Source organism: Oncorhynchus mykiss, chromosome 32 (genome assembly GCF_013265735.2).
Source record: "Oncorhynchus mykiss isolate Arlee chromosome 32, USDA_OmykA_1.1, whole genome shotgun sequence".
NCBI classification, from domain to species: Eukaryota; Metazoa; Chordata; class Actinopteri; order Salmoniformes; family Salmonidae; genus Oncorhynchus; species Oncorhynchus mykiss.
The window spans coordinates 31,155,924-31,180,091 of record NC_050572.1 but is presented as its reverse complement, the minus strand read 5'-3'; the positions used below and the strand labels follow the sequence as shown (position 1 = coordinate 31,180,091).

Sequence of the window (24,168 nt, the reverse complement as noted above, 5' to 3'; positions counted from 1 at the left end):
TTCCATGACATAGACTGACCAGGTGAAAGCTATGATCCTTTATCGATGTCGCTTGTTAAATCCACTTTAATCCATGTAGATGAAGGGGAGGAGACAGGTTAAAGAAGGATTTTTAAGCCTTGAGACAATTGAGACATGGATTGTGTATGTGTGCCATTCAGAGGGTGAATGGGCGACAAAATATTTAGGTGCCTTTACAAGGGGTATGGTAGTAGGTGCAAGCTGCACCCGTTTGGCAAGTACAGCAACGCTGCTGAGTTTCTCACACTGAACAGTTTCCCGTGTGTATCAAGAAGGTGTTCCTACTGTTTGGTAAACTTAGTGTACTGTATATGACGTGCATTATACAAGTGTGGTCCTCCCTCCTGGGATAGTTACAAAATGACACATTGGTTTCCTTACCCTGTAAGAGTCTATGGACAACATATGACTGCAATCCTAATATCGGTCACACGCTAACATCAGTCACATGACTTGAATGGGATTCGTGCCACAAATGCAAAAGTATTTGTGCCAGGGAAACTAAACCAATGCATGGATTGCTGTCATACCTTGTCCATAGACTTTTTACAGGGTAAGGAAACCAATATGCCTTTTTGTAATTTGGGTGAAGTATCCTTGTAGTTAATCCTTATCTCCATTGACATGCATTCGTAATGTATTACAGTATTATTTGCATGGGATATGGTTGAGATGTGTATGATACTTTTGGTCATGTACGGTATGTGGACAACTGCTCGTCGAACATCTCATACCAAAATCATTGGCATTAATATAGAGTTGGTCCCCCCTTTGCTGCTATAACAGCCTCCACTCTTCAGGGAAGGCTTTCTACTAAATGTTGGAACATTGCTGCAGGGACTTGCTTCCATTCAGCCACAAGAGCATTAGTGAGGTCAGGCACTGATGTTGGGCGATTAGGCCTCGCTCGCAGTCGGTGTTACAATTCATCACAAAGGTATTCGATTGAGTTGAGGTCAAGGCTCTGTGCAGGCCAGTAAAGTTCTTCCACACCGATCTCGACAAACCATTTCTGTATAGACCTCGCTTTGTCCACTGGGGCATTGTCATGCTGAAACAGCAAAGGGCCTTTCCCAAACTGTTGCCACAAAGTTGGAAGCACAGAATCATCTAGAATGTTATTGTTTGCTGTAGAGTTAAGATTTTCTTTCACTGGAACTAAGGGGCCTAGCCCGAACCATGAAAAACAGCCCCAGACAATTATTCCTCATCCACCAAACTTTACAGTTGACACTTGCATTCGGGCAGGTTGAGTTCTACTGGCATCCACCAAACCCAGATTTGTCCGTCGGACTGCCAGATGGTGAAGCGTGATTCATCACTCGAGAGAGCGCGTTTCCACCGCTCCAGAGTCCAATAGGGGCTATACACTACTCCAGCTGACGCTTGGCATTGCGCATGGTGATCTTAGGCTTGTGTGCGGCTGCTCAGCCATTGAAACCCATTTCATGAAGCTCTCAACTAACAGTTAATTATGTTTACGCTGCTTCCAGATGCAGTTTGGAACTCGGTAGTGAGTTTTGCAAATGAGGACAGAGGATTTTTATGTGCTACGTGATTCAGCACTCGGAGGTCCCGTTCTGTGAGCTTGTGTAGTCTACCACTTCGCGGCTGAGCTGTTGTTGCTCCTAAAAGTTTCCACTTCACAATAACAGCACTTACAGTTGACCGGGGCAACTCTAGCAGGGCAGAAATTCGACAAACTGATTTGTTGTATAAGGTGGCATCCTATGACGGTGCCGCTTTGAAATTCACTGAGGTCTTCAGTAAGTCCATTCTACTGCCAATGTTTATCTGTGGAGATTGCATGGCTGTGTGCTCGATTTTATACACCTTTAAGCAACGGGCGAGGCTGAAATAGCATCCACATACTTTTGTATATATAGTGTATCTATAGTATTTTCATACAGCATTATTGTGTGTCCACAAGGAGAGAAGGAAGCTCCTTTAGACAGTTGAGAGTCGCCCTTCCTTCTCTCTTTTAAATACATTTATTGGAAAGGTTAAAGGAGAGCCTGGAGGAGACCCAGTGATCCCAGGGTGGTTACGCCTGAGGAGTGGGACCTGAACAAGGATTGTCAGTGAAGAATAGGCCTCTTGGCAGGGGACAGACAGGCAGCGATACGCTGTAAACCTGTGGCAACCAGCGGTGATAAAGACGAGAAGCATGAGAGGCTCTGTGTGTTATGGAAGGTGGGCATGGACGTTTTGCTTCTTTAGCCCCGTTTACACCTGGTAGAAACATGCATCCTTAATCCTGATCCACATTCTGATTGAGTCCAAATTTTAAGACGGGTGTAGACGAATGAATGTGATCAGATCTTCATGCCCACCTCCGGAGGTAGTCAGGCACGCATTGTCACTGGATATGTAGGCGGATCTGGAAAGTAAAACCATTTAAATGATCATTATCCCACATTCTAAAATAATTGACAGCTGGCACCATTGACTTATGGCACCAATATTTCTTAAAGTAAATAAATCTATATATTTTTAAAGAATATCTGTCAAATCATTTGCATCGAGGGATGTACCCGGAAATCTGGTCACAATGAGTATACAGTGGACATATAAAAGTCCCATTTTAACACCATGCACAATCAGAATGTGGACAAGATCCGGACACAGGACCAGGTTTAAACAAAGCTTTTGAGCAGTAACTGATAAAGATGAAGTACCTGTGGGGACTGCCTGAAGCGCCGGGGGCTGTGTCAATATCGAGTCCCCCACTGCTTGTCACCACAGGGGTGGCGAACCCTCCTCCTGGAGCACTACTGGGTTTTCAGGTTACTGCTCCAGCCCTGCTAAACACTAACACCTGATTATACTAATCAACTGCTCATCAGGACCTTGCTTACATATCCTTTCTGCTGGATGTTTGTATGTGCAAACTCACAGCATTAGCAAAGCAACCCACATAGCCTCTTTGAGCCAATCTGCCTCTTGAGATGTGGTTTCTGTTGGGGCACCACGTGATGCTCAGGTGTTATGACTGGAAAACTCCCACGCTTGGCCACAATGGTCATCACGCTGCAGTCAGTATCCCACACTTTGATCCTGCCAGGTCAAGTGTGTGAGTGAACCTGTGAGTAAACAAGGGGGCAATGAGGTGGCACGAGCGCCCCTCTTTTGTTGTGAATGAGGATGTTAGTTTTTATTGGTTTCATTTGGTCAGTGAAATCGAATGCAGTGGAGGAAATGGCTTTGAAGTGCAGAGTTTAAGTGCACAGACTTCAGGGTGATTGACTGCATTTCCCTTGTAGTTGACCTTGGTTAGAAAGTCAACATTGATGGGAGCTTGGGGGTTAGATTGGCTACTTTCGCCATAGGGATTCTATGGGATTAGGCTTGGAGATCTCAGTTCAGCTATCTTGGAGCTGAATTGGAGCAAATTTCTGATTTGTGGAGATTTGAGAGAGCACAATAAAGGATAACTTTTTGGAATGTCAAAATGTTTGTGTTTTCAAAATGGTTTTGCATTAAGTTTGATGTGTTTCACCCTTCACATAATGGAATTGAATGGATTTCTGTCCAAATAACCCTGGAAACCTTAGTTGAGATGATCTGATGTGGTTTGGTTCATCTTTACCTCTAGCTAGAATTGTTGAGAAGATGTTCCCCTCTTAAAGTGAATTAAAAACTTTTTTTTTTTTTTTGTATCTCCAGCATGGTTTGACAAATCGAGCTTAAAAAGAATATAGATTGCACTTAAGCATTTGTTTGACATTTTATTAGGAAATCTGTAATGTGTACACTTTGTTCACTTAAAGTCTAATGACTTGTATAACAAACATGACTTCAGTTATCATTCATGAAAAGTTCCCATTAATTTTTTCATAGAATCAGTACTAAATGAAATAGACAAGACGTTGGTCCAGTGCATTAAACAACCCTGTGAAAAAGTAAAGTGGGCCTCTGCATTCTTAGAACACATCAAATGTACAGTACACAAATAGACGGTATTGACATTATTGAACATCCTAAAGATGAACAGAGAATTGGTCCCCCAATAGCTTGGCATATGTGGAAACATATGGAAACACAGCAAAGCTACATGTATACTAACTGAGGCAGCAAGTTTAATGACCAGACCATTGTAATGAGTGAAACGGCTACACATTCTCATCTGTCTTGCATAGATTGTCAACAGTCCAAAAAAGGATTGTGCCAATGACAAGGCCAAGCTGGCCTGACCCTTAGAACATTCTGCAGACTGATACAGTTTAGTAAAGAAAAAGAAATTGTCTATTGCACAGAAGTTTTCCACAATACTTCTTCCAGGCATTTAAACACGATACCATTTGCTTTACAGCTGGCAATTCATTGTACGGCAATCTAATATATTGGACATTTAAGGGCATGTAATGCTACTTTAGTCCAGCTGACCTCAAGAGTATTTATTTTGCAGTAAGTAGATTGTCCAACGGCCCGTTCGACAGGATTTGATTGTCAATCTTCTCATTTGAGTAAGAATCCAAGCAGCGTGAATTCAGTTAGGCCGCACTGACCTATTCCAATATGGAAACGTAGCGAACCACTTCACGCACGGACAAGTCCCGGACCGTTTAGACGCAGAACTATCATCTCAGTGTCTCTCATATTAGGCTATTGGAACTACTCAGTTCTCTTCCTCCCGAAAACGGCGGACATGCTTCTCACGATACCTTTGATCCCAGCTGCCCCCTTCTTGAGCGCCCTCGCTTCTCGGATAAGGTCGAGCAGTTCGTGAAATACCAGCTGTACCCCGTGGTATGTCTCCGCTGCAGAGATCTCGAAAAAGCCACAGTTTGTGGAAAGAGTGAGGAGGCGTCCTTCCTCGCTGGAGACGGTGCGGCGATGCTGGAGGTCGCGTTTATTCCCTACGATGACGATGGGAGGTGCGCCGGGGAATTTGCTTTTGGCTTGCCGGATGCGCTTCACCTGTTGCCGCACCACGTTGAAGCTGGCACGGTCGCATATGCTGTAAACCAGGATGAAACCGTCCGCCCACTGGAGTTGTCGGTCGCTGATGTGTCCCGCGCCCTCATCATTCTAAAACACATGAAGACAAAATACATTCCTTTAGTAAACCCTTTAACCTCATGGTTTAATAGAAAACCTCAATAATGCCCTGACTGTTGGAGTGTCCACTAGTCAAAGTCTTTGTTACCATTATAACGTTATTATAATGTAGCCCAAATGATATACAATGTTTTGCCTCACCTGAGGGCAAAGTGAGTCCCAGATATTAAAACAGATATCCCGTCCGTCTATTCTGTCAGTATGACTGTAGATGGATTCTGTAAAGGCAAAAATAACGGACCATTTATATACACTTGGTTTGATCGACTGTAACCTTTTGATATGAACGCAATTATATCATTACCAATGGATGAAGTCAAAAGACCAGCACTTACCAATATCGCCGTATTCGCCAATAAACCTTCTAGTGAGAAACCGCACCGTGAGAGCTGAGGGCAGAAAATAGCGCAATTGATGAGACATGTTGATCAGTACATGTATTAGCCCTACACAAGGAAAAACATTCTACGTTGCATTCGGCCACCATAACTCGTCTACTTTCAATGATCACAAATATATGCTCTTCATGGTGCACAAAGACTGTCAATGTCATGAATAAAAGTGCAAAAACATTTCAAGGATTCATTAAAATTAATCTCACCAGATTTACCGACGCTTTCAGCTCCAAGTAGTAAGAAATTAGCCTCCACTTTTTGCTGACTTCCTTCCATTGTTCTGTTGTAGTGGCGTGTGCGGATTTAGTTAGACAACCATTTGTTGAAAGAGTGCAACGTTTTCCGTGTCTGCTCAACGTGGAGGATACACAAAATGTAAAATATATGGGATTGTGCCGTGTCAATTTATAAGGGGTAGGCGGGCCCGGTTCTCTGATGGCTAAACCTAAGGGCCAATGAGAGGACTGTGCGCTTGTCAGAGGCCAATGTGCTTAATATAGAACTTTGTAACTAGCTGATTAACAATACAGAATCATAGTAGGGGTAAGTAGTTTGCTGCGTTTTTATTTTTGATTGTATTTAAGTGTGTGTGTGTGGGGGGGGGGGGGGGGGGGGGGGGGGTGCTGACAAAAAAAATAGTTTGTCTGCACTACATACGCTATATTGGTCCACAAATACAGCACATTAAAAGGACCAGTGCACTACTATTGGTGATAAAAATTCAGATTTTTCAGGGGTACTGCAGCCCCTTTACACTCCGCTGCTATGTACAGAATAGCATAATACCCTAAACCTTCAAATGTATCAATTTCATATTCAGTTGTTGAGTTCAGTTAAATGGACACATTCATATGAAACCATAATCATGGAAGTAACAGAACACAATTTATAGTCTACCAAAAGACGCAAAAAAAACCACCAAGTAGACACTAAAATAACTTGCAATTAAGTTACCCCACTCTGTACAGTCATAAGATCAAAGGCAGGAGGACTTATATGATGGGTAAACAATGTTTTGCATTCAGTCAATTTACTGATGACCAATGCCACCCGGTGGTGGTAATATTATTGACATTTTAACTTACCATGGTCCTGTTTGAATAGTGCCCAGTAAGATTTTCACTGAGTTTAGACATGTACAAAAGATGCACACAAAAATGTTTATTGTAAATAGATACGGAATATAAAAAGATGCACACACACAAAAACACTTGAAACACTTTATCCCCAATGTTTTTAACCAACTACAGTTGCGGCCAAAAACACATTTTCAGAAACTGAAATGTTATTTTAGAAAACAGAATTTTTTAAAGATGAGTGTGGTTCCAATATATTTGGAGGCAACTGTATGTACAAACATGTTCAGCAAGCAATTCAAATCAATACATAAAAAGACAGGCTTCTTTTCCCATTCTTTATCTTTCATTTCATCCTGCGTGAAATGTCTTTGCCTGCACGCTCTACCTCGAGAGGTCTCGGATTCTTCCTCATGGTCACTTTCTACTTGTCCCCCTCTTGTTCCGCCTCCTCCGCTTCCCCTTGGTGGGGATTGACGAGCAGCGAAGGGTGCAGGGTCCCCTCAAACGTTTTGCCCAGCTCCTTCCCAAAACATGCCTGAAGTCGGTCCACTGACTTGGAATGGTGAGAGAGAGGAAAGGGTGATGAAAGAGCAACAGAACCAGATCACTATTGATGACTAAAGAGAGCAATAGAGTACGGCTTTCCAAATGCAAAGCTCGGACTAATTGTTTCGTAAAGTAAAAAAAGGTAGGGGTTGAGGGATTTTGACAAAGAAAACAGTCGTCATTTGGAAATGAGGGCCTACATATGGAACTGTAGCCATCATATGCATTTCTCTATAGGAAATCAGGGTGAGCTGAGACATGGACACAGCCATCGTGAGTCTCCTCACCTTCACACTCTTCAACAGTGTGTGGAGGAGAAGCCAGACATCGGACACAAATTCCGACGGGGTGCAGTAAGGGGGGACCAGTTTCCGTAGCAACCGTCCCCGTATCATGGTGATGTCAATGTAGTGAGAAGACCGGGAAGAGCGCTAAGGAGAAGAGAATCAATAGCATTTCTCTCTAAAGTCAAAGCAATACGACTAACATCAAACTGCAATTGTATACAGTATATTCAACACACAGTTGAAAAACAAAGTCATACTTCATTAATACTAGTCATTTGTCAGCAACCTACATGGTAATAAACATGAAAAGTCTGTTAGTGTGTGACATTTTAATAGCTAACACTATGACAATACTAAGAGGGATGTTGAGGATGTAAAGGTAAATGCAGTAAGTTGCACTTGTCGATTACCTTGGCTGGTCTGTAGAGGACAACGCTGCACTTTCTGCATAAAAGGACGAGTAGTAAGCGCTCACATCTCTGTAGGGTTAACCCCAAAGGGTAAGAGATGGTTTACACACACGGTCCAGCAAATCCACACTCTAGACCAGTGTTACCGAACTCCAGTCCATCCTGTAGCCCCAACACACATTTTTGCTGTAGCCCCAGACAATCACACCGGATTCAACTCGTCAACTAATCATCAAGCCCTCAATGAGTTGAATAGGTGAGTTTGTCTGGGGCCACAACAAAAATATGTACTGTTGGGTAACACTGCTTTAGAGTACAATAGACAAAACACCTTGAGTGGGCAAACTAACAGAAGCAATATTGATTTAATGGCCAGACTAAAACAAAAATTTAAAAACTGGTTTGGATGAGTCTGGGTTAAAATAACCAATTAAGCCCATGTCATATCAGAAATACATGGTTGACATTTACTCTACCCTTGTTTCTTTCAATTAAAAATTATTTCCTGGATCTAAAAATCAGATCATTTCCATTAAAATAGGGTCAGGGTCAATAAGTACTAGAAGCAGACACAGTAAACAATACCAGACCTTCGTAGACATGCTCAAACAGAGAACTGGGCATGCACAGTCATGTGTGTACACAGACACACATATTGAAGTGAAAGATAGCAGACGTGCCCAGACATGCTCCACAAAGGAAAAAGGCTCACCATTTGGTCAGGAGGGCTCATACACAGTCCCCCGTCGGTCCCGCTGTAGTCCTGCAGCAACGCCAGATCAGAGAGGTCCCGGCACAGCATACACTGCCAGCTCTCACTGGGAGAGCAGTATTGCATACATCAGGCCAATACAGAGAGAGAAATCTCAATGCTTTATTTGGGCCCCACAGTGAAACCTCTTTCCACACAGGGGCCCACATTTGAGATCCATATACAATACAGATTCCAATAAGAAACCAATTATTGAAGTAATAAAGTAAAAAATATATAAATATACACTGAACAAAAATATAAAAACACAACATGTAGAAAGTGTTGGTTCCATGTTTCATGAGCTGAAAAAAATAAAAAGATTCCAGAAGTGTTCCATAAAGCCAATAAGCTTATTTCTCTCAAAATGATGGGCACAAATTTGTTTAACATCCCATTTAGTGAGCATTTCTCCATTGCCAAGGTAATCCATCCACCTGACAGGTGTGGCATATCAAGAATCTGATTAAACAGCATGGTGATTACACAGGTGCACCTTGTACTGGGGACAAAAGGCCACTAAAGTGTGCAGTTTTGTCAGAACACAATGCTACAGATGTCTCAAGTTGATGGAGCATGCAATTGGCATGCTGGCTGCAGGAATATCCACCAGAGCTGTTACCAGATAAACATTAAATTATGAGGCCAATACGTAAACTTAATAAAGAGCAGTGATACTAGCAAGAGCATTGTGCGGGTTCTTCCCTTTTCTCATAATATTCATTTTTCTACCATAAACCGCCTCCGTCGTTTTAGAGAAATTGGCAGTACGTCCAACCGGCCTCACAAATGCAGACCATGTATAATCTGATGAAACGGTTTGCACAACCGAAGAATTTCTGCACAGAAACCATTGCAGGAAGCTCATCTGTATGCACGTCATCCTCACCAAGGTCTTGAACTGACTGCAGTTTGGAGTCGGAACCGACCTCACTGGGCAAATGCTCACTTTCGATGGCCATTGACAAGCTGGAGAAGTATGCTCTTTACGAATGAATCCTGGTTTCAACTGTACCGGGCAGATGGCAGACAGCATCATGTGAGCAAGCTGTTTACTGAGGTATGGTGGCGGTGAGTTATGGCATCCAAAAAAAGTATTAAATATATAATATATATTGATTTGTTTGATATTCTTCAAAGTAACTACTCTTTGCCTTTTGACAGCTTTGCATATTCTTGGCATTCTCTCAACCAGCTTCATGAGGTAGTCACCTGGAATGCATTTCAATTAACAGGTGTGCCTTGTTCAAAGTTAATTTGTGGAATTTCTTTCCCTCTTAATGCGTTTGAGCCAATCAGCTGTGGTATATAGAAGATATCCCTATTTGGTAAAAGACCAAGTCCATATTACAGCAAGAATAGCTCAAATAAGCATTACTTTAAGACATGAAGGTCAGTCAATCCAGAAAATGTCCAGAACTTTGAAGTGCAGCAGCTCAAACCATCAAGCATTATGATGAAACTGGCTCTCATGAGGACCGCCACAGGAAGGAAGACCCAGAGTTAACTGTTCTGCAGATAAGTTCACTATAGTTACCAGCCTCAGAAATTGCAGCCCAAATAAATGCTTCAGAGTTCAAGTAACATACATCTCAACAACTGTTCAGAGGAGACTGCGTGAATCAGGCCTTCATGGTCGAATTGCTGCAAATAAACCACTACTAAAAGGACACCAATAAGAAGAAGAGACTTGTTTGGGCCAAGAAACACGAGCAATAGACATTAGACCGGTGGAAATCTGTCCTTTGTTCTGATGAGTCCAAATGTGACATTTTTGGTTCCAACTGCCGTGTTTTTGTGAAACACAGAGTAGGTGAACGGATGATCTCCGCATGTGTGATTTCCAACATGAAGCATGAAGGTGGTGAGATGGCGTGGGGGACTTTGCTGGTGACACTATCTGTGATTTATTTAGAATTCAAGGCACACAACCAGCATGGCTACCACAGCATTCTGCAGTGATACACCATCCCATCTGGTTTGCGCTTAGTGGGACTATCACTTGTTTTTCAACAGGACAATGACCCAAAACATACCTCCAGGCTGTGTAAGGGCTATTTGACAAAGGAGAGTGATGGAGTGCTGCATCACATGGCCTGGCCTCTACAATCACCCAACCTCAACCCAATTGAGATGGTTAGGGATGAGTTGGACCGCAGAGTGAAGGAAAAGCAGCCAACAAGTGCTCAGTATAGACGGTTGGAAAAGCATTCCTCGTGAAGCTGGTTAAGAGAATGCCAAGAGTGTGTAAAGCCGTCATCAAGGCAAAGGGTGGCTACTTTGAAGAATGTCAAATATAGAATTTTTTTGGGTTACGATATGATTCCATGTGTTATTTCATAGCTTTAATGTGTTCACTATTATTCTACAATGTACAAAATAGTAAAAATAAAGAAAAACCCTTGAATGAGTAAGTGTTCAAACTTTTAACTGGTACTGTATGTTTTTAAATCACTGCTCATTCAGAACGCAATTAAGTTGTTTAATTAAACAAGCTTACGTTGATAAGGAATAGATGGGTGGAACGTGACACTCCCTGTGGAAGCGCCGTCCACACACGACACACAGGGTGAGATTCCCTTGCATCCTACATGCTGTGCAGTGTTTCCTCCTGGCCAGGAGGGGGCGTAGCTGGTGGGTGCTCCTCAGACTGTCTGGGCTCGACATGGAGGAGCAAGGAGACTCTGGTTGCTGGAAGATGTGTAAACCAGTGTCAGGAAGAAAATGTGATATTAACACACATTCAAACCAACACTGTGAAAGTTGGCCTTACCGGCGCGTCCGTCTGGATCACCTGAACGATAGTTTGCTGCCCTTTGACCCCTGGGAGGAGGCGGAAGCGGGTTGGCGGGACGCTAACATGGGCGTCAAGGATGGGCATCCAAAGCAAAGACACCTGGGGAAATCTACAGAGAGCCATGCACTGAGGTTAAACCCACAATATGATGTATGCATGCATGTACAAACTCAAATAAGCTACACACCATCACACTGAAGTAATTCATGCCCAAAATAATGATTTGTGCCGTTTTTCTGGTTGACAAATGTTACAATAAGGATAGAAAGATTGTCACCTGCTATTAAGCCTAAGAGACGCCTGGCACCCAGTCTCTTCAATACTGTCAGCAGCACTGACATCAACAGCCATACTGTCATCTTCCTCCTGTATGACAGCAAGAGAAATGGTTTACATTTTACTGTTCTGTTGGGAAAGAGTGAGACAGCCATAGCGCTCAGATGAAATAAAAATAAATCATATTAGTCATGAAAATGCTTCAAATGAAATTGTTTAAATACACTCCGACACCATTACACTATACATACAAGAGTTTATATGAAAATAAATTGATAAAAAATATTTCCAATTTTTGTTTGGTATGAAGGGCAAGAGACTGCAGAAAGACTTAACAGGCTGGAGTTAGTTATGATTCAGGGCATTAACTAGGTAGACTTGGACTAAAAGCAAACACTTACCACTATCTGCGAGCAGAAATCATTGCTGAGGTCAAGGGTGAGGTCAAGTTCAACTTCCTGAGTGCAGCTGGGGACACTGACCACATTGACAGTGTCATTTGTGGATACCTTATTGGTGGTTGACATGTCTGTCTGAATTATCTCTGTGCAGTCAGTTAGGGCTAGGTCCCTCTGCAGAGTCACAGTCTGCACAATGCCGGTAAGGACAGTTTCACTATGGACTGGTTCCATCTGCAAAGTGTCTATCTGGACTGCATAAACTGGTTCAGTCAGGACAGGGTCTGTCTGCACGGTTTCAGTCTCATTGAAGTTTGACTGGACAATTTCATTCTGCAGGGTTTCTGCCCTGGCAGAGTCCGCCTGCACCGTTTCAATGAAGGCAGAGTCCGCCTGCACCGTTTCAGGCTGGAAAACATCCCTTTGCACAATTTCAGTCACATTAATCATTTGTGTGTGGACAGGGTCAGTCTGGACAGTTTCAGTAGGTAGTGTGTCAGGCATAATCACTCTGATGGGTTCCATTAGCCCTGTAACTGATAAGCTGTCTGTGGCTGGCGGTTCTTCCTTGATTGTGATCCCAGATACTTGTGTGCTTACGTTGACAAAGTAGGTCTGGTCAGTTTCAGTATGCACAATGTCGCTTTGGACAGTGTTAGAATGCACAAGGTTAATCTGGACAGGCACAGTTTTGGCAAGGTTAAGCATGTCTGTCGTCACAGACTCCATTGGGCCTGTAACTGGCCGTAATGTTTGTTCCTCCTTGATTCCAACTACTTGAGAAGGAACAATTACCATCTGGGCTGTTTTTTTCTGGAAAAGTACTGTCTGGTCAGCAGCATTCTGGACAAGTTCGGCCTGGCTGGTCTCATTGTGGACAAAGTCTGGCTGGGTAGTTTTATTATGGACAATGTCTATCTCCGTGGATTCTTCCATGACAAAGACTGTTGGATTTGGGTCTGCCTGGATGAGGTCAACATCTGACTTGGAAATGTCCATTTGTACAGAGTCTGCCTGGGCATCAGCGGTGTGTACGAGGAGAGTAGAGGCGGCTTCATCCTTTCTGCACAAACCTGATTGAGCAGTGCCATTCTGGGTGGGCTGCTTAGTGTCCTGGACTGTTGAAATATTCTTTACCCGTTGAAAAATTCTGATTGGATATATTGGACCAGTGGACTGGGACTGAGGAGCTTCCTGTTGAGAGGGTGTGATAGTGTCTTATTAATAAGATTAAGACTATCAAAGGCCAGAGGTGTGATCTTAATTCAATTGAAGAAAAAAAAACAGGCTTCAAAAAGTTTCCAATTACATTGCATAATGCGGATATGATGAATTATTGAATTATTAATTATTCATAGCTGATCTACAATTTTTATACTTCAGATAAACGCAACACAGTAGTCATTCCAAAGTTTCCCCAAATTGTGATTTAGCAAAACGTTTAACTTTCCATTATTTACTCAACCTCCCAAGACCTAACTGAGGATACAAAACAGGACAATTGACAAACTAGCATAAAATTAGATTTGGGACACCAACAGACAGAAGATGGATTTGAGAGGAAGTAAAGCGATGGGAGGCAAAAGAGGACACATGAACTACTATGGGATAGGAACTACTAGGATATACTATAGATAAGAGGGAAATTAACAGTAAAGACCTTTCTTCACAACTAACCATAGGGCTCTTTGGAGAGGTGGGGTCTGGCAGACATGGTGGGCGGAGTCCTCCTGGGACAGAACCAGCTAGCACTTGGTTTTGACCTCCTCTAACATGGCTCAAGATGTTGAAAAAGGGCACGTCATTACAAATGAAGACCAGGCTTCCATTGTCAAGCCTGCCCACAGCGCCAGTGGGACCAGAAACTGGAGCGCTGTTGGACAAAACCAAGTATGGGGGGACAGCCCTTACACATCCAAAGCTGGGGGGAGTGTTCACAGTACCAGGAAAAAGAGTGGCATTAGCTGGTGACATGCCCCAAGTGACGGAGTTCCCGGTGACAGGGAGTGTGAAGGGAGCTAAAACCACCTGATTGGCCATCTTCACACTCCTGCCAACAACCAGATTTGATTGACGGCTGCCTGAAGCCTTAGTAGCTTCTTGTCCATACACTGGAGCCGTTGCATTCTGGTCCGTAATGTTGGGTGTAGCTTCTCTTTCTATGACAACGGTAGCAGCCACATCCCCAGCCTGCTTTTCAGTACCTATAGGGGGAACCCTCTCACAGGAGGAGTCCGCTGGTACCTTCAAGGGCTGCAAACAACTTCGTTTAATTTGAGGACCCACATTTTCATCCCCTGCTTTCCTTTTGACATGAAAGGCCCGGGAAACAAGTTCCATCAGGTCAGACTTTGAGGAGCCACCCTGATACCCGTGATATGGGACAGGGGTGTCCAGTGCAATCCCTGATAATAACGAGCAGTCTTTGTTTTCCGTGTTTACAGCACATCGCTGGGGACCTGTTGCATTCACAGCAGACGTAGAGGACAAGGACAGAGGGCTGTCAGAGCGGGAAGAGGATAGTGCCTGTAAAGAGGGTCCGCGAGAGTCAGGGGAAAAGTGGTAAAATGACAGTCTCTCTGGTTCATGGGGATAGGGGGAGGACCGGGGGCGGGAAAGCAAGCGCATTAGTGTTGGTTGACATTGGGAGAGGGGAGCATTTCTCGCTGACATACTGGAGGTTTCCTGGGATGAAGGGGACAATGTTGAGGATGCTCTGCCGTTTCTCTGCTGTTCCAGAGAAAATTTGGGAGGATTGATTTGAGTCTCTCTCAGATTTAGCCGAGCAAACGGGACCTCCTTAGTCACAATTTCCCCTGAACGAAAACAGAATGACATACACATTAATTAAGACTGCAACTTCCACCATCTTCTACTATTTTTCTCTAAGCTGTAACAAAATCTTTCTGGCAGCATCAAGCCAACAAAAAAGCAATATCACTGCATAGAGATGTCATTATTCACAAGTGTGACAAATATAGACGCATCACAAAAAAATCACATTGCTTTGATACGTACCGAAACATCCAAGGGTTTGGTGGATGTCCTGGCCACAATGGAGCTTCAGCTCCTTCATTGTAGACACTGCACTGGGGTTTTTGCCTAGAACGCCTTGCAGCTCAGAGTGGATCTATAAGGGGAAAGAAAAGGACGGTAGGAAACAAGATGGTGAGACAACTTGAGCACTGGTGGGTCAAGAAAGGCAAGATTAATTTTTTATGTATCGTAAAAACTTCGGGCATCGGCACACATTCCGGCAAATAAACACCAGTTTCAAATAAAACACCTCTTTTTTTTTTTTTTACAAGGTTGCCACGGACACAGCTGATATTCCCAGTCATGTGCATTAAAACTTGTTTTTATTTTTTTATTTCTGTCATCGTTGCTAGCCATGGCGCCATGAAGCCCAAAACTGAGGATGTATGATAGGCAGCCTAGTCTTTGCAAGTCCGATTCGTGATGGATTTGTAATTAGAATGTTTATACTGGTCACAATAGACAATATGGTTGTCTTTTCCATATTTTATTGAGCAAAAGCTGTGTGCATTAAGGAAATAGACGCCTGGCTCAAATACTGAAGATGCCTGTCTTTAATAATCTAATAATGTTCAGTGAAGCAAATAAATGCTGGGCTATTAATCTAAGTTTTACGGTAACAGATGAGGGCAGTAGCATGTATTCTCTCTAATGTTACCTATATATTTACCAGAGTGTTTCTTTAGTGTAATTCTAAGTTACCTTTGATCTTAGATTAGACTTTTTATCTACCCATCTTTTGCAGGATAGCAGCGAGGTGTGATCCTCACTCTTCAGGGCTTTCTCCGTGAAGGCCAGCACATATTTCTGCCTCTCCCCCAGCTTCCTAAGATGGGCCTGTCTCTCTGTGACACACTCACTCTCCTTCCAACAGTGATCCTAGGCAACAAACAATGAGACAAATACCAATCATTCAAATATAGAATGCAGCATCAAGTTATCTACACAGCTGGCTGGACACTGTGGAGTAACCTCATATGAGACCTGAAGATACCTGGGCTTTAGCTCAGCAGTCTAAACATCCTCTTCAGTCCCTCAGACTAATTTGGTCTACAACTTGGTTGGATCAGCAGTGAGAAAATATGAACAAAACACAAACTGGTAAAAAAAAAAAAGGTGCTTTACTGGTAGAGCATGTGGGTAAGGTTGCTATCTCCATACTAAAGCTAATTCGGCTTTGATGTTTATAATTAACACCTAATTCTAAATTGTCGTCAAATAGACAAAAATGTTTAGAATATTTCTCCTATAGCTGCAGTTTCCATTACATGTCTGTTTTTTGGGGGGCGACGTAGCTTTTGTCGAATTAACCTGCATCAATGGAAACCTGCCAACTGACAAGAGGAATGATGTCCAATACACAGCCTAACAGGGTGAGACCCCACAAGAGCAATTAGCACAGCAAATGGTCCATCACAATGCATTGCATTATTGACATCTGTGATTTACATAATTTACATTTTAGTCATGCTGGGAGGTGCTGTGGGATTATTTAAGAAACTCTTTGAAGATGTAGGGTTTCAGATGTTTTCGGAAGATGGGCAGGGAATCTGCTGTCCTAGCTTCAGGGAGAAGCTGGTTCCACTATTGGAGTATGAGGACAGAAGAGTTTTGACTGGGCTGAGCATGAACCACCCTTCCGTATGGGTGGAAGGGCCAAGAGACCAGATTCTGCCAATCTGATGTGTGAAATGTTACCTGCATTTCCTTGGAAAGCTGCATGGCCCTCTTCACCAGGACACTCCAGATGCCCTTGAGGATATCCTTGACCTCTGTTCTCACACTCTCCTGCAGATCCTCCAAGTCAGACAGCCTGGGGGCAAAGTTCACACAGCTAGCTATGAGATGTATTAATTATTTTATGAGACTAAATGACCACAAATGAACCGATCAACAATGATAGACCCAGTAAGACTTGGATACTGTCTTTGATACAGCAGACTCCTGAACAATTGGTGTGCCGCCATCATCATTTTCATTCACGCACACCCAGACACAAACGCGTTAACAACTGACCGTCCATCCAGGTCCTGTAGGTTCTGTTGCACAGTCCCTCTCTGCATCCTCACAGTCTCGATTAGATACTGTAAGCATTTCCTCTGCTCTGATAAAGCATCCTGGGCAAACTGGTACCTAGAGGAAATAAACAGAAATTACAGAAAGAGAGAAGATCAAGTAGTAAGTAAGTAGTAAGGTAAGGCATGAGGGAACTGATGACATCTATGGTCTCCATATGTATATTTAGAATGCCGCAGGAAGAGATGGCTGCCGTTTTACGGGCTCCTAACCAATTGTGCATTATGGGACTTCTTTTGTACATAATGTTTTTGCCACCGTCTCTTATGACCGAAAATAGCTTCTGGATAGAAGGACAGCGATTACTCACCTCACAAAGATTCTTTCTTTAATGAGTCAGACGCAAATAATTGAATTCTGACAAGGACCAAATCCCCGTCAATCGCATGAAGAGACGGAGACAACGGGGACGTCGGTCGGGGTGCCTTGTAAGGATCCGACAGTGAGTGGGTAATCCGCCTCTACCATCAGTACTATTAGGCAACATGCAATCATTGGATAATAAACTGGATGAACTCCGATCAAGTCTATCCTACCAAACGGTCATTCAAAACTGTAATATCTTGTGTTTCACCGAGTCGTGGCTGAACGACGACATGGATAACATACAGCTGGCAGGGTTTTATGTACATCGGCAAGATAGAACAGCCACCTCTGGTAAGACAAGGGGTGGCGGTCTGTGTATATTTGTAAACAGCAGCTGATGCACAAAATCTAATATTAACTTCTTATGGCTGGGGGCGCCATTTTCACGTTCGGATGAAAAGCGTGCCCAGAGTAAACTGCCTGCTACTCAGGCCCAGAAGCTAAGATATGCATATTAGATTAGGATAGAAAACACTCTGAAGTTTCTAAAACTGTTTGAATGATGTCTGTGAGTATAACAGAACTCATATGGCAGGCGAAAACCTGAGAAATCCAACCAGGAAGTGGGAAATCTGAGGTTTGTAGTTTTTCAAGTGATCGCCTATCCAATATACAGTGTAAAATTTGGTCCGATTGCACTTCCTAAGGCTTCCACTAGATGTCAACAGTGTTTAGAAAGTTGTTTCAGGCTTCTATTGTGAAGGGGATGAGAATAAGCGCTGTTTGAATCAGGGGTCTGGCAGAAAGCCATTAGTTTAGTCGTGAGCACGAGCTCAGTTCCTTTTCCTTTCTAAAGACATAGGAATTGTCCGCAAAGTGTCAATACAGGACTTACATTGAATCGTACCACACCGGCTCCAATGATCGTCAGATGTGGCAGGGCTTCCAAACTATTATGTGCTACAAAAGGAAGCACAGCTGCAAGCTGCCCAGTGACATGAGCCTACCAGACAAGCTAAATTACTTCTATGCTCGCGTTGAGGCAAGCAACATTGAAGCATGCATAAAAGCACCAGCTGTTCCGGAAGAATATGTGATCACGCTCTCCATAGCCGATGTGAGTAAGTCCTTTAAACAGGTCAACATTCACAAGGCCGCAGGGACAGACGGATTACCAGGACGTGTACTCCGAGCATGCGCTAACCACCTGGCAAGTGTCTTCAGACATTTTCAAACTGTCCCTGACGAAGTCCGTAATACCAACATGTTTCAAGCACACCACCACAGTGCCTGTGCCCAAGAACACTAAGGTGACCTGCCTAAATGACTTCCGACCCGTAGCACTCACGTCTGTAGCTTTGAAGTGCTTTGAAAGGCTGGTCATGGCTCACAACACCATTATCCCAGAAACCCTAGACCTACTCCAATTTGCATTCCACCCCAACAGATCCACACATGACGCAATCTCTATTGCATTGCACACTGCCCTTTCTCACCTGGACAAAAGGAACACCTACGTGAGAATGCTATTCATTGACTACAGCTCAGCGTTCAACACCATAGTGCCCTCAAAGCTAAACACTACGCTAAGGACCCTGGGACTAAACACCTCCCTCTGCAACTGGATCCTGGACTTCGACGGGCCGCCTCCAGGTTGTAAGGGTAGGTAACAACAAATCTGCCACGCTGCTCTTCAACACAGGGGCCACTCAGGGGTGCGTGCTCAGTCCCCTCCTGTACTCCCTGTTCACATATGACTGCATGGCAAAGCACGACTCCAACGCCATCATTAAGGTTGCCGACGATACAACAGTGTTAGACCTGATCACCGACACTGATGAGACAGCCTATAGGGAGGAGGTCAGAGACCTGGCAGTGTGGTTACAGGATAATAACCTCTCCTGTTATCAAGCCAAAGGAGATGATCGTGGACTACAGGAAAAGGAGGGCCAAGTACGTCCCCATTCTCATCGACGGGGCTGAAGTGGAGCAGGTTGAGAGCTTCAAGTTCCTTGGTGTCCACATCACCAACAAACTATCATGGTCCACACACACCAAGACATTCGTGAAGAGGACACGACAACACCTATTCCCCCTCAGGAGACTGAAAAGATTTGGCATGTTTCTTCAGGTCCTCAAAATGTTCTATAGCTGCACCATCAAGAACATCCTGACTGGTTGCATCACCGCCTGGTATGGCAACTGCTCGGCCTCCGACCGCAAGGCACTAGAGGGTAGTGCAGCCCAGTACGTCACTGGGGCCAAGGTTCCCGGCATCCAGGAATTCCTAAACCTGTTTTTGCTTTGTCATTATGTGGTATTGTGAGTAGATTGAGGGGGGGGAAAAATACGTTATCCATTTTAGAATAAGGCTGTAAACGTAACAAAATTAGGAAAAGGTCAGGGGGTCTGAATACATTCCGAATTCACTGTAGCTCCATTCCCTGTATATAGCTCCATTCCTGTGTATTTTACTGTTGGGAACGGCTCGTAAGCAAGCATTTCATGATAAAGTCTACCTACACCTGTAGGCCCATGTGACAAATACAATTTTATTTGGAGGTGCTTGAGGGAAATCTTACTTGTGCTCCTTGTGGAAGGTTAGCTGACAATCACGGCAAGTCAGCTGATCACAAGTCACACAGAAAAGCTTCATCTGCTCTCTCTTATGGATGGGACACAACACTGTCCTGCTGAAACCTGGAGATCGAACATTTCAAGCCATCACTGACAGCTAATAAATATCCAACTGCGGGCGTTAACACTAGAGGTCGACCGATTATGATTTTTCAACGCTGATACCGTTTATTGGAGGACCAAAAAGGCCGATACAGATTAATTGGCCGATTTTTTAAAATGTATTTGTAATAATGACAATTACAACAATACTGAATGAACACTTATTTTATCTTAATATAACACATCAAAATCAATTTAGCCTTAAGTAAATAATGAAACATGTTCAATTTGGTTTAAATAATGCAAACAGTGTTAGAGAAGAAAGTAAAAGTGCAGTATGTGCTTTGTAAGACGAGCTAACGTTTCAGTTCCTTGCTCAGAACATGAGAACATATGAAAACTGGTGGTTCCTTTTAACATGAGTCTTCAATATTCCCAGGTAAGAAGTTTTAGGTTGTAGTTATTATAGGAATTATAGGACTATTTCCCTCTATACCATTTGTATTTCTTTAACCTTTGACTATTGGATGTTCTTATAGGCACTTTAGTATTGCCAGTGTAACAGTATAGCTTCCGTCCCTCTCCTCGCTCCTCCCTGGGCTCGAACCAGCAACACAACAACAGCCACCATCGAAGCAGTGTTACCCATGCAGAGCAAGGGGAACAACCACGCCAAGGCTCAGAGCGAGTGACGTTTGAAACGCTATTAGCGCACGCTAACTAGCTAGCCATTTCACTTCGGTTACACCAGCCTCATCTCAGGAGTTGATAGGCTTGAATTCATAAACAGCTCAATTAACTGTAAAGTTGCAAGATTGGATCCCCCGAGCTGACAAGGTGAAAATCTGTCATTCTGCCCCTGAACAAGGCAGTTAACCCACCATTCCTAGGCAGTCATTGAAAATAAGAATGTGTCCTTAACTGACTTTCCTAGTTAAATAAAGGTATTAAAAAAAAACATTTTACCGAAATATTGATTTCCGATTGTTATGAAAACTTGAAATCGGCCCTAATTAAATCGGCCATTCCGATTAAATCGGTCGACCTCTAGTTAACACTGCTTTGAATAAGGTGTTCCATTGGATTAAAACGTTTAATTGGCCAGTGCTAAATGTTTGTGGTCATAGCCTGGTCTGACAATGGCAGAAGGTTGTACCTGGAGGTAATTGGGGTAGGACATTATGGTTGCGTGTTAACTTCACCCTCTTGTGGGCTGCCACACAGTCAGAGCAGAGCGGTTCGCCACATTCTACACACCAGCCACAGACCACAGGCTCATCACAACCCCCACACTGAAAGAGAGGGGTAGTATCATATCAACTTTCATTCCATTCATAGCCGACATGTATACATTGAGTGATAAATAGTATTTTGTTCAGTCATTCACAGCAGCATCCATCCATCCATTACCTACCCAGGGTTTTGAATCAGTGGGGAAGCTAGGGAGGAAAGGATTGTCAATGATTTCGGAAGAAGTGTATTGCCTTCCACAGACCGGACATTCTAGGAGAAAATTGAAGTGATTTTCAATTCACAGGATGGACAGGAATGCTTGTCTGCAATCACATTGCCATGTCTTGAACAGACTTACACGTTTACCACAGAAATGGTTTGATTAGTCCATGTGTGGCATATTTTAATTATTGGACAGACTCTGAATCAGAATGGTCAGAGACTGTATCTGATCCGTGGTCAAGTCTCTTCAGCCTAGTCATACTAAATGCAACCTAAATCACTCAAATTCTTAATAGTTTCTAAATAGTGTGACATCATTCAACATTGCTCACCTGTCTTGAAATCACTTAGGGGAACACACCCCTGACACACAGAATGTAGGCATGGTAGAAGTTGAGGATTTCTGTCAGGCTTCAATTCCGTACAACACAAACCACAACCATCGAGGGGCCACAGTGGTCGCACGGTTACAGGTGAGGTTATCCCCCTGTCAGCTCTCGGAGATACCATTTCACCAAACGATTATAAAACTGTCTAACCACCATGAAACAAAAACAGGAGAAGAAAAGTGAGTTAAGCATTCACCTGGGGTCACACTGGCACAGTTCGTTTACTTTTAGCATATCTAGCTAACGTTAAATGGTTTATGGCCACGTTTTATGACTTGAGATTGTGAGACTAACGTTAGCTAGTAACGTTTGTAGCAAGGCCCTCAAATCAATTTCCACGCGACACTTAGCTAGTTAATGACGAGCTCCTTAAAAAGTCTAGTCATTCGGCTTTGACTTATATTAAAACGATTGTGTTAAAATTTGCCAGCGGTAACCAGCTTACCTCAGACTCCAACACGCATGTCATGTGGCGCGAAAGTAGAAAAATAAAAAAGTGTGTTCTTTCTGTGGCGTTCTTGCGACTCTCAATTACCGAATCCCATTTGAAGGGCAATCTGCAGTCCAAACAATAACAACGAATTTGCCCCGCCACTATTTCGATAAACAACTGCGGGATGGGGCTGAACAAAATTCATAGAACTGCCTATGCAAGGACGGAACATCTATTATATACAACTATATTTTAAACCATGTGTTGTGGCTATACAGTGTTAGTTTACAATTACAAATGGTTTAAACACAGAGAACAACAAGCGTATACTTTGGGTTCTGATGTGGTTAGACAGTTGAACTACGATCATGAGGAAACAACGGCTATATATCATGAAATTAAAAGTGCAAAAAAATGTACGTAGCAATCACATATTTGTCGGAAGAGGAGATGAGCATGCACACATTTAAAAACAATATGCAACTTATCGTTTTATCTATAAAATATTTTTTCACAACAAACTTAATTTATCGATTTATTTTGAGATCCACCCCTATAAATGTAATTTGCCTGATGAGGTGCGAGTGGAGGTCAGTCATTTCATTCATGCACATTTTCCTTACTTCCCTCTCCTCCTCGATTACCTTTGCCCTTTTTCAAAAGGAGGCGAGAGAGGACGGAGGAGAGAGAACTCAGGAATTGAGCTATCAAATTGAGAAAAGGCCCTAGATGTCAAAACTCTTCTGTGAAGTTCTCAGGTAGGATACACACTATCCTCAATGAATGTTTGCTATCGAGGAGAGGATGACACTTCCATCGCCTACTAACGAATTAACATCTCCCCTCAACCACTTATCAGTTTCTGGGTCACAGAAGAGAGGAGGACAGAGGAGAAGGTGGAGAACTGACTTTTATCCAAATGAGAAAAGGTCTAGGCCTATTTGAAGTTAAAGCAAATTGCCCACAATTTATGAATTTAGCTACATAAAATGTAAATAAATAGATCAGGTTACCAGCGCTAGTTTATTGTGTGTGAAGAATAATCAATCACGTTGGAGAATTATTATTATATTTTAAACATTTCCTCTCAGATTGTGTGCAGATTGTTGCACATTGTTTGGGACAGGGCACCTCAATAAAAGGGTTGTTCCACAATACAATCTAACATGATTTTCTCACTTACCTTGAAAGTACCTGATTTAAAAAACATTTTTTTTAAATGTATTTATTTTTTGGAAGTAACTGATTGCCCAACACAATATTTTGGATGTGTTTTGCTTGCCTAGATTTTTGGAGTGATTTTTGGGTCATTGCAGTGACTCACACACTTCTGTATAATTTTGTGATTAAACTCCTAGAAACACAAGACACGTCTATTAACATAACGCACAACTAAAATCTTAATTCCAGCAACCTTTTGGTGTCCCCTGTAATACGGGATAAATGACATGCATGCCAAATGTAATCAATTACATAAAATGTGTAAGCATGAACAAAGTCTTTGGCTTACGGATGGTGAAATTATTATAGGTTATTTGATTAATACTGTAATAATTGTAAGTACAGGCAATGAAATGTGTAATTGAGCATGATTTACAATCCATGCTGGAGTATAATTTGTTTTATGTATTTGATTAATTCTGTCATGTTTTCAATTCCACTTTGTATGCTCTACTACACAAGCCTAAGTGAAGTGAGCACATGGAATGCAAATTGTTAAACATTTTTTTCAGAATTTTGTGCTGCATGGTAAGAATATGACTGACTTATTTG

The 24,168-nt window shown here is 42.8% G+C and overlaps 2 protein-coding genes across 6 annotated transcripts; both read right to left on the bottom strand.

Moving 5' to 3' along the window:
- Nucleotides 1-3,736: 3,736 nt before the first annotated feature.
- Nucleotides 3,737-5,854, bottom strand: LOC110488272 (ras-related and estrogen-regulated growth inhibitor-like protein). The gene is made up of 4 exons (XM_021560432.2): nucleotides 5,684-5,854; nucleotides 5,418-5,471; nucleotides 5,224-5,300; nucleotides 3,737-5,052 (listed from the first exon to the last, which is right to left on the bottom strand). Exons 1-4 carry the CDS (start codon nucleotides 5,751-5,753, stop codon nucleotides 4,636-4,638), a joined length of 618 nt encoding a protein of 205 aa, XP_021416107.1. The 5' UTR covers nucleotides 5,754-5,854; the 3' UTR covers nucleotides 3,737-4,635.
- A 769-nt stretch (nucleotides 5,855-6,623) lies between these two features.
- On the bottom strand, nucleotides 6,624-22,867 carry LOC110488271. 5 transcript variants are annotated; one of them, XM_036971544.1, is made up of 19 exons: nucleotides 22,159-22,376; nucleotides 21,906-22,069; nucleotides 21,533-21,621; nucleotides 21,275-21,410; nucleotides 20,022-20,139; nucleotides 17,074-17,190; nucleotides 16,756-16,870; nucleotides 15,760-15,936; nucleotides 15,040-15,151; nucleotides 13,699-14,837; nucleotides 12,415-13,215; nucleotides 12,025-12,384; nucleotides 11,625-11,713; nucleotides 11,324-11,456; nucleotides 11,051-11,241; nucleotides 8,512-8,617; nucleotides 7,800-7,868; nucleotides 7,390-7,533; nucleotides 6,624-7,109 (listed from the first exon to the last, which is right to left on the bottom strand). In XM_036971544.1, the coding sequence occupies exons 1-19, from the start codon at nucleotides 22,194-22,196 to the stop codon at nucleotides 6,978-6,980; spliced, it is 4,230 nt and encodes a 1,409-aa protein (XP_036827439.1). In that variant the 5' UTR covers nucleotides 22,197-22,376; the 3' UTR covers nucleotides 6,624-6,977. The 5 variants fall into 5 exon arrangements, with proteins under 5 accessions (XP_036827439.1, XP_036827438.1, XP_036827437.1 ...); XM_036971543.1 differs by lacking the exon at nucleotides 22,159-22,376 and adding an exon at nucleotides 22,408-22,867 and having other exon boundaries at nucleotides 12,025-13,215; nucleotides 21,906-22,107; XM_036971542.1 differs by having other exon boundaries at nucleotides 12,025-13,215; nucleotides 22,159-22,375.
- Between the last annotated feature and the right edge of the window lie 1,301 nt (nucleotides 22,868-24,168).

Excerpts from the sequence above, each read along its gene's own strand:
- LOC110488272 (XM_021560432.2), bottom strand. The coding sequence starts at position 5,753 with ATGGAAGGAAGTCAGCAAAAAGTGGAGGCTAATTTCTTACTACTTGGA. Across the intron at positions 5,472-5,683 it reads TGAAAGCGTCGGTAAATCTG|CTCTCACGGTGCGGTTTCTC; the intron begins GTGAGATTAATT and ends TTCTGCCCTCAG. Across the intron at positions 5,053-5,223 it reads GGGACTCACTTTGCCCTCAG|AATGATGAGGGCGCGGGACA; the intron begins GTGAGGCAAAAC and ends CATGTGTTTTAG.
- LOC110488271 (XM_036971542.1), bottom strand. The coding sequence starts at position 22,196 with ATGCTAAAAGTAAACGAACTGTGCCAGTGTGACCCCAG. Across the intron at positions 16,871-17,073 it reads CTACAGGACCTGGATGGACG|GCTGTCTGACTTGGAGGATC; the intron begins GTCAGTTGTTAA and ends CTTTGCCCCCAG. Across the intron at positions 13,216-13,698 it reads CCTCTCCAAAGAGCCCTATG|GAAGCTCCTCAGTCCCAGTC; the intron begins GTTAGTTGTGAA and ends CCCTCTCAACAG.